The 9,732-nt window shown below is 38.2% G+C and overlaps 1 protein-coding gene across 5 annotated transcripts in view; it reads right to left on the bottom strand.

Annotated features, from left to right (window-relative positions):
- The window catches only part of LRRC72 (leucine rich repeat containing 72), a 31,420-nt gene extending 21,797 nt beyond the window's left edge, over positions 1-9,623 (bottom strand). For 3 of the 5 annotated variants that reach the window (XM_031553917.1, XM_010712733.3, XM_031553918.1), the window contains exons 1-5: positions 9,438-9,621; positions 7,921-7,994; positions 4,586-4,655; positions 3,212-3,293; positions 1,333-1,446 (exon numbers count right to left, since the gene is read on the bottom strand). In XM_031553917.1, coding sequence (XP_031409777.1) covers positions 1,333-1,446; positions 3,212-3,293; positions 4,586-4,655; positions 7,921-7,994; positions 9,438-9,470 — 373 coding nt within the window. In that variant the 5' untranslated portion in view covers positions 9,471-9,621. Of the gene's footprint in view, positions 1-1,332; positions 1,447-3,211; positions 3,294-4,585; positions 4,656-7,920; positions 7,995-9,437 lie in introns of all 5 variants that reach the window. The other 2 variants (XM_031553919.1, XM_031553920.1) reach the window with 2 other exon arrangements.
- Positions 9,624-9,732: the final 109 nt, after the last annotated feature.

Genomic DNA, 9,732 nt, shown 5'->3' with positions numbered 1-9,732 from the left:
TAATGATTGTAAAGGTTAGCAGGGAATGACTGTAAAGTAAAATATTACATTTCTTCTACCGATTTATTGTCATATCTTTGAACTGAAGAGCCTTTAAAAAAAAAAAAAGTTGTTTTAAATAATTGCTTTTCTATAATGGTGGCCAGTCCAATATTCATTCAGTTTCCACAGCGTCTTTGTGAATGTCACTCATAATGACTCAGTAGCACTGTAACTATCTGCTATTTCTCTCTATTTCCCACAGTTAACTGCAACAAGCTCAAACTCCCTGTGCTTTCTGAAGCTCCATGTTAATTGGTAGAGCTATAAACATTCAATTCAAGTGACAGCACCATTCATACATACGATATCTGAATCTGTCCAGACTTTGCCTAACCACTTCAAACAACTGAGTTCTTATGTGAGCTGTTTTCCATTCTTGCACATAATGAAAAAAAAAAGAATAATTTTGCCAGCACATTGTCTTCCTAAACACTTGGTTTGTTTGTAAATCTCAGACCAACATCAAGTTCAATTAAAATTGTACATTGCAAGCCATTTTGTCCTTTCCTGTGATCAAGACAGTCAACTTTTGATTGCTTAAGGAGGTATGGTTTGATGATATTCACCTTCAGTAATTGTGATAGAGAGACAAGAAACTTGTTTCCTGTGTTTCTCAAAGTACTGAGAGATTGGCATGACCTATAACAACATTCTCTCAGGAACCACGCACAATGACTGCCTATACTTTCAATAGCTTGATAGCATTGAATTCTACTTTCCTGCAGGCTGCTAGCTTAGTGGTGCCAGCACTACCTTCTATAATTTAATTTGAAACTTCATTTCCATCTAGTATATCAAAATCATGCCACTTCGATACTATTATACCAGAGTATGTCTATTCTTAGACTCTAAAAGCCTATGTTTTCTGCATCTTTCTGTGCGGATTCTAAGTTCTACAAAGAATATGATTAACAAGACAGAAATTTGTGTTCCATGATCTATAATCTTCCATGCACTCTCAAGAACAGTGACACCAGTTTCTTGTCTCCCGTCACCTCTATGATAAATCAGCACTCTCCCATTTTCCCTTACAAACAGGGAGCAGCACATGGCTTTGACTGCCTCCAAGCTACTTAAGCAGAAGACTGGTTAGCCAGCAGCCAAAAGCCTAGTAGCAGTAGTCTCTATAGAATTTTCATGTGTTACAGGTCACTTCCGTCAAATTTGGTTGAAATTGATAATTAGCTTCAGAAGCTATTGGCAAATGATGCACAGACAAGAAACACATCCTGCTAAGACATTCTTAAAAACTACTGCTCACTGTTCTGCAAAACAAAAATGAGGTATTACTTAGGGTCCGCAAGCTTATCATTCCTTTTAATTCCTTCACTGTTTCACCAAGTTGTTTTAACTGGTTGTTGTGAAGCAACAGAATCTGTAATGAATGCAAGTTTTTCAGAGCACCTGAAAAGAAAAATAATTATTCTCATTATACCGTCATCACATTTATCTAGATAATTATTTTGTTATGTTGCACACTGAATTTTGCATTCTTGTTATATACCCAGGTCTACATTTTTATAGGACCCTACATGAGAATAGTAAAAAAAAATTCTATCAGAGGTTTTAATATCCCTGTTGCATTCCTGGTCATGCTGTTTGAATGCAATGCGCTTTTATTTTGACCCTAGTTCTTTTCATTACTCTCGATCATTCTTGACCCAAAACATTTGTACCAGCTCCCTTCTTCATCCCTTCCTTCCTTCCTGTACAATTAACAAAAGTACAGTTAGAAGAGTGGTGTGGTTAGGACAGTATTTTACAGGTTTATAGTCAGAAAGATTATCGTCGTGGAAAAAAAAAACAATCAAAAATGAAATGCTCACCTGTGTCCTAGGCTCACAGTAGAAAACTCCAAAAAGAGCAATCTCCAGAAAGAGATCTTTTCCCAGTGGCAGTCAGCCCTTAAATGGGTCTAGGAGAGGTGCAGCCAGGCTCCACCCCTTCTGGTCACACAGCTGAATTGCCTTCACCTGTGCTCCCAAGCCTGGCTCAGTCCTCACGTCCCGCGATCAATCAGTGGTTCAGGCCATAACTCAACAGTTCCCATAGACTCCTATATCCCAGTAATCTTTAATTCCACTTCCTTTTATCCTTACCTAATATTGCCTTTGCCTTTCTAGCAATTCATAGATTATACCTATAGAAAGTAGTTCCATTTCAAGTTACTATTAACGTATTAAGAAGTTATTCCAAGCACTGCAGTGGCTGACCCAGACTACATGTTCACATTGTCATACCACAACTGGTTTCAACAGCTCATTTTCCAATTTCTACACAGTTTTTCTTATCCACATTTCTCTGCTAATGACACCCACACTTTGTTAAACCCCTATGTTGGTATCTACTGTAATGTTTCTTCTGCCTGAATATTTTTCTTTCAAACATCCATTTTTCCACAAGATCTCACAGAAACTAATCAACATAATTCTCATTTTAATATTTTATAGGAACTGATAATAGTAAAATATTAATGTTTCAAACATCGAAAACCCTCAAATGTATTAATATGCTTTGGCCTCTTCATTCAGAAATTCAGTGGTGGTATGGCACAGCTACTTAAATCTACAAGAGCATGCGAAATATATATAGATTTATAAGTAATAAATGGAACTTTGCAATAAAAATGTTTTTCTGCAAAACACTTCTGATTATAAATGTTAATACATAATGAAGAAACTACAGGAAGTGAGACAACTTATTAATTAATTAATTATCTTTCATTTTCATGCTAAGTCTATCAGTGCTACAGTTTTTCATCACGTAAAAATGAATGGCTCCCAGGACATTCTTCTATCTGCTTCTGCAATGCCTGGTCAGCAAGAGGACTGCAAATCATCTGATAGAAAAACAACTTAAAATATTCATTTAGAATATAAGATATGGTCGTGCTGGATCCAAAATATTTTACAATTGCCTGATGTATGTGTAAGTGTAATTATATCAACTGTGTGCCTTCGAACCAGCATAAACTTGATGTGAATTCATAGTTTATTACCACTCAAGTATACTGGAACAAATCAAATCCCTAAGAAAATAATTAACATTTACACATATATGTGAGCTTTCAACCATTAAGTTACTGGCTACCATTCACTGTTACAAATTTGATTGCCAATACACAAAAAAGAAAGTACAGCTCAGCAATCTGAAAAGGAAAGATTGATACCTGATATATCTGTGAGTTCATTGTTGTTAAGGTAGAGCTCAGTCAAACAGCAGTTTTTCTCTAAGAAACTTAAATCTTGAATCTGAAATTAGAGTTATAAAAAACTATCATGTAACAGTCTAAATTTAATGTTATAGAACATAGTCTTTTAAAAACTGTTTTACTATAGGAAGTTTTTAATCTTGCAGTCTTGATATGAATGCAAGGTTAATATCAGGAAGGGGATGCCAATCTCGCCCTTGAAACAGGTGAGAGCATTAATGTTGCACAGCTGCTTATCCTTACAGTATAAATACAAGGATAACAAATATAATTTGATTCCTGACACCATTTTGATTTCTGTAATGTAATTTGCTAGCGCAGGAATGATTTTAGATCTTGAATTATACCAGTGACTTCAAGACAAATGTGTTTTGCTCTATGTATCTTCTGAAAGTTGAAAAAAAGAGAAAAGTAAGTTTTCCTGTTGGAAATTAAAAGTTACTTTAAGGTTCAGAAAAACATGGTTGAGTGACAATAGCAATCTGAAAACAGTCACGTTCTTTGCAGTGATTATTGTACCTTTTGTAGTGTGGGTACACACACACCTGTAATATAAAATGGCATTTCTCCATCTTTGTCATGTTCACAGTCAACAGGCCATTTCTCCTTACTCTTTAGTGCCTTTTAGATGTAAAATGGAAAGCTTTATACTGTGATTTTAGTTCAACCTCTTCACATATCCATAGTTTTGCTTTTCTTTGAGAATAGTTGGATAACCACAGGTCTTTCAACAAATTTGACATAAGATGCTATATAATTGATGTTAGCCTGGGGCAGCAGATACGCATATACTCCTCCATTACATGGAATGTAAATTTATTTTTTTCTCTCCTCACAGAGCTACTTATTGACCTGAGCAAGCACTTCTGGTGTTTTAAGAATTCATGTCCTCTGTGAAAGTCATGTAAATTACTGTATAGTATTTAAAAGCAGGGTAGAAAATAGTGTCTTTTATAAATTTCCCCTTTTTAGTAAGGTTTAGATTCAGTAAGACGCTTGGTAACTGTTGGCTAAATATTTGCAGATTTCTAAATCACACAATCCTCCTACTACAAAGTAGCTGATTTTCTCTAAAATACAACATGCTTAGACTTGGTTGAAAACTGTAGTGTTTGGCTATTTTTACAGAGCATTGTCTTAGAACTCATACAGGACATAGTAAATATGATCATCTAGACTTGCGCAGGTGGAGCAAGTGCAGCACATGGCTTGTGGAATTGTCTTAGGACCATACTGCAGAACTTAATGTGGACATTGTCATACTAAACACTCTCCTGGGAAAGTCCCTTAATTCAAACATATTTAGGTGACGCCACATCTTTATTACATTACCTTATTGTTGTTAATCCACAAATACCTCAACCTATGAAACAGTGACAGACTTGGAATACTTCTTAGTCCTCTAGTGGAAGAAAATAAAGTGGTGCTTAATCACTTCATAAGCAGTGTGATTTCTGGTAACTAATGTTATGTAAGCACTGAAAAGCAACAATTCTGTAGAAAACATAGCAGAAAGACAGTACAAAAGGGAGAGATAACATATGCATGATAAACACGTGAAAGCATAACAAAGCAGCAAATGGTAAAGAAATGGGAACAAACTCAGTTATACATTAATTTCTTCTTCCATAAAAGCATATATTTTTCAGTGAGTACACTATTTCATCTACTTTGCAGATGGTGGAAATTCTACTGAGAACACAGAAGGAGGATTTTTGCATTCTGGGGGACACAAACATAAAAGGAAAAATGTTGTGAAGGGACAGTATGAATTCTTTGGCCATGATGCCAGAGATGCTAAGAGAAGACAGACAACAAGCACATTGCTGTAAAAATTTCTTATCTTTTGTATTAATGCATGTTGTGAAATCTTTTGCCCTTCTTCAACATTTTTCTTTTATAAACTTAGTATTCATATTTATTAGCAGTCTTGTTTTAAATGAATACCTTGACTGAGGTTGGATCTCTCTCCCATAGTCTTGTAGGGATTTCAGTTTAATTGTGTACCTTGCTCTTTGAAGCTGAGCTTGCTGGTGTGCTCTAAATAACAAATTACCTACTAGCCAGAGAATATGGATGAGCTGTTGAGTAATTTTCACTAATTGTTGCTGTTTTTCACTGCTTTAGATAAACGTTCTTGATTTTCTCTCAAATAATTGTAGATGACCTTTACAATTTTAATTGATACAATAAAATTTTCATGTGAGTCTTGAACATTCTGCATGACCAGGGTAGCGTTTCAGAAAGAATTAACCATATTGGTAGGAATTAATCTCACACCATCAGCCTAATCTGCTCTGCTTGTGTTCCAGCTGTGAAGTCAAGTACCTCTTCCCAGGTGTTTTGTGTTTTTTCCCCAGGAACCCTTCCAGATACAAGGAAGGAGTGGGCACCTTTTCTATCTTGTATTTGGAAAAAAAAATACCAGGAGCAAACACCACAAAGTTGATGTGCTGTATTTTAATTCATGCATTTCTGAGTATGAGCTTGTCCCAAGCAGCTACTCTGTTTAACTGATTATTTGATTATTTGGTCTCCTCAAATCACCCCTAAAAACTAAGCCTGCAAGTACGTATTTATGTGCTTAATTTGTTGTCACAAGCAAATACATTTCTGCAGGTAATAAAGATAAGTGCATGAGAGCTGACAGGAAATGCAGAGCTCTTCCAGAGTTATTTATTTATTTTTTTTTCAGTAGACTTTTACCTGTATAGTGCCAAATTATGTTTCAGATAGCAAAGCCAAAATTTCCCGATATTTTGTCACTGCCATTCCACACAGGTTTACATTTTAATTGGCTTTACTCCATTGTAACAGCCAAGATGAGGCTGTCTATCTCCAAGTCCTAATCTGTTGTGCTTTTTTTTCTTTGCAGCATTAAGGCATTTAATTTGCCCCAGGTAGGGCTTAATTCCTCTAACATTTTAGAGGAGCACGTCCCTTTCTGTATGCCTTCCAGGCTTTGCATGTCTCTTACAAACTGATACTTTCTGGCCTCCAGCTTTCTTATCCTACCTACTGCTAAGTTAATCAGTTATCCTAGGATGACAGCTTTCAGTGACTAAATGTAAATTTTTTCACATGCCTTTAACAGTAGTAGTTTAAAAGTAAAATTTGATTCCCTCAAATTTGATTGACTTTAATTTTTTTATTTTTTTACTTTTTCCTACTTTAGCCAGTAGAAAATTATGTCAAATTAACACTTAAGAAAGCATATTCTGATTCTGAGATTGGCTGAGGTTCAAGGTAATTTGGGATAGAATAAAAGAAAATTCGTTCTCTTCAATCATCAAAGAAACAAGCTTGCATCATCTTTCTTAAAATGGTTTCATGGGAAGACAGATCACCTCTATATCTGACTCCTGTTTCTTTTTATTCTTTTATTCTTTCTTTATTCCATAGCAAGGAGTATTTCAAAGCCAGCGAGAATATTTAACATCAGAAAATATACTTATTAAGACTGTACATACCATCTCAGTATGTAAATATCTTCCTCACTAAGATTTTCTATGCTTTCTTCTTTCTAAAATAAATGTTATAATAATTTAACAGTAACCAGATGTTTCATACTTACTTTCCAGAGTTTTGAATTCCTTCCTGATGTTAATCAGGAGATGTGCTAAGGGGATACACTGAGACTTTCAAGGCCACTTCACTGCCATTAAAAGCAAAGTAAATAATTCTCAAATCCCCTAACACCTGTTTGTTTGTTTGTTTGTTTGTTTGTTGCATTCATAGGACATAGAGACCTTGAAGGCCTTTGCCTGAATTATTACACTATGTTAGTTCTTTACACAATATCAACATTACAAACTCTAGACAGAGTTGTGAGGCTGCAGACAGGTATGCAACGCTTGGAATTGTGCCCTGGCCAGAAATTCAAAGTATGCTTTTCAAAAACTTGGAATTTATCCTGTCATGTATCCATCTCTTTCTGGTAGCCTCTCAGCATGTTCATCCTACAGCTCTATCAACCCAGATCACCCACAGGTTCATGAAAGCTTTGCCTTCCTTCCCTTTGCATGGTTTCTTCTCCTCATCTGCCCCATCTCTTCAGCTGCTTCACAAAGCTCCCAGAGATCAGTTCTCTGATCAGTGCTGCCTGCCTCAAACAGCTCTTGTACTCACTTCATGTTGCCCTGCCCTCCCTTCAGTTCTTAACAGCCAAGATGCAAGTAATATCAAAGGTGGTACCATTGAGTTTTGCTATTGCAACAACAGATTTCTTCAGGGAGGTCAGAAATTTGGCAGTTCTCAGACTGGGCAGGTCCTGTGTTTCTTCATTTGCTGTTTTGATACTCTTTCCACCCAGACTTACAAGCCAGTTAGAACAGGTAGAGATCAGCCCATTAAGCTTCATGTCTCTGTTCCCTGTGGTAGAAGTTCATGCAAAACTCTGTGAACTTACAGACCCTCGAGCGATGCTGGGTTGCTAGAGGAGGACTGCGTGCCTAGGGCTGAGGCGCTTAACTGCTTCACAGCTCATGCAGCTCTGCTCCCTGTGTCCCTGTGTTTCTTTGCCATTTCTTTTTGCACAACATGCACAGACTAGGTATAAAGATGGTATTTCACATATAAATGATGTTCAGGGATTGTTACAGAAAGCACTATGATTACCATGTACTGTGTTCTACTTCCAGTAAAAGTCAGAGAAACATTCTACTTACTGTCCAGCCAGATACAACACCAAGACATCCACGTTCCTCTTAAAGCCACAGATCTTCAGCTGTTTCTCTACTGCCTGACAGTACACAGTACATTTTTAAGCACAAGATCCTGCATAAGTCATTACATTGTCACACATACATATTCAGACTCTAAATTAATACACACACCAAAGTTAATATGTGAACCATGGCCCCTCACAAACTATAGCAAAATATAAAGCAAAGAGATATTAAATTAATAGTTTCTACTTTAAATTGATAAAAAAAAAGACATCAACAATTATGTTACGCTCACTCTAGAGTTTTGTTTTTAGTATTTTTTTTCCTGTTGAGAATCATGGTTCATAGATATGAGATGGATGTTCAAAGAACGGGCTCCTCAGCTCATGTCAGGCAAGCTGCACAGCTGACCATCAGGAGTACAGCTTGCAATACATTTGCAGATTTATTTTATGCATGACTTTTTTAAAAGTATGCATTCAGAAAACTCTGTTCGTATACTTAACTTTGAAAAACGTAGAAGTAAATGAAATGTTCAGAGCATATTAGTGATATGCCATAATTTGTAAAGGCAATTCTTTTAACATGAGTATTAGAGATCTCAGTTACAGCAGTTAATAAAGCAAAACATCTCTAAAGAACACCATGGGGTTAGTAAATGACATACTATATCCAGCATCAGTAAGATCATTTTTGCTTACATCATAAAATTGCAAACTGTTGAGCTTGTTTAGTTTGGGTAAGAGAAGGTCCCTGGGAGATCTCTTTACAGACTTCCAGTACTTGAGAAGAACTTACAATCAGGAAGGGGAGTGGCTTTTTACACGGTCTAATAGCGGTAGGACAAGGGGGAATGGCTTTAAAGTAAAAGAGGGAAATTGAGACTAGAGGTAATTCTTTACTCAGCGAGTGAGAAGGCCTTGGCACAGACTGCCCAGCAAGGGTGTGGATGCCCCATTCCTGGAGGAGTTCAAGGCCAGGTTGGATGGGGCCCTAGGCAGCCTGTCAAGTAAGTGGCAACCATGCCCATGGCAGAAGGTTGGAGCTTTAAGGTCCCATCCAACCCAAGCCAATCTGTGATTCTATGACTCTGTGAAATATTTTTGCAAATACAAAATAGCTTCCAAGTACTGATGGTATGATTAGAGCAGCCTGTACTAGCTGCATGACGAGTCCATGTAGTGTGTTCTGGAGCTTAAGATAGCTTTGGGTGCAAATACAAGTGCATGAAACCTGTGGTACTTTCCCAGGGGATCCAGCAGGGCCTACGGTGTATACTGACTCAGCACAGCCGGTAGCTGGATATGGCCATTTGTTCAAAACTTGATATGGCTGCAGCCTGACTGCAGCTGTCAGCGAGGGAAAGTCCTGGAGAAATGGCCCACACAATCTGCCAGCGGCAAAGGAAAAGCTGCCTGGAGGAAGCAGCTGTACATCAGTGCCAGGAACACCACTGCCTGTTCCCGGGGAGAGCAAAAGGGAGCAGCTGCCAGGCATGCAGACGGGAGCACTCCTACCTCCAAAATGGAAAACCCCAGCTCAACAGCCATGCTTAAGGGAAAGGGCGGTAACAGAAGGCAGCTGCTCTTCAGACTCCCCTAGCTGAGCTTTCCCCATCTCCTCCCCCAGCCAGGCCCCGGCCCTATGCCACGCCGTCCCAGCGGAGCCCCCAGGCCAACCGCGACACACCGCCACTCGCAACGCGCTACCGAGCTAACCCCCTTCCTGCCTCCGCACCGCCGCTCCAGCAAAACGAGGGGAGAGGCCGGCGCCGCCCGCCGGAGGGGCGAGGCGGGAGGGCTATGGCGGCGG

The sequence above is a fragment of the Meleagris gallopavo genome, chromosome 6 (assembly GCF_000146605.3).
Source record: "Meleagris gallopavo isolate NT-WF06-2002-E0010 breed Aviagen turkey brand Nicholas breeding stock chromosome 6, Turkey_5.1, whole genome shotgun sequence".
Classification (NCBI taxonomy): Eukaryota; Metazoa; Chordata; class Aves; order Galliformes; family Phasianidae; genus Meleagris; species Meleagris gallopavo.
The sequence above is the reverse complement of the archived record's forward strand: the minus strand, read 5'-3'. Positions and strand labels throughout refer to the sequence as shown.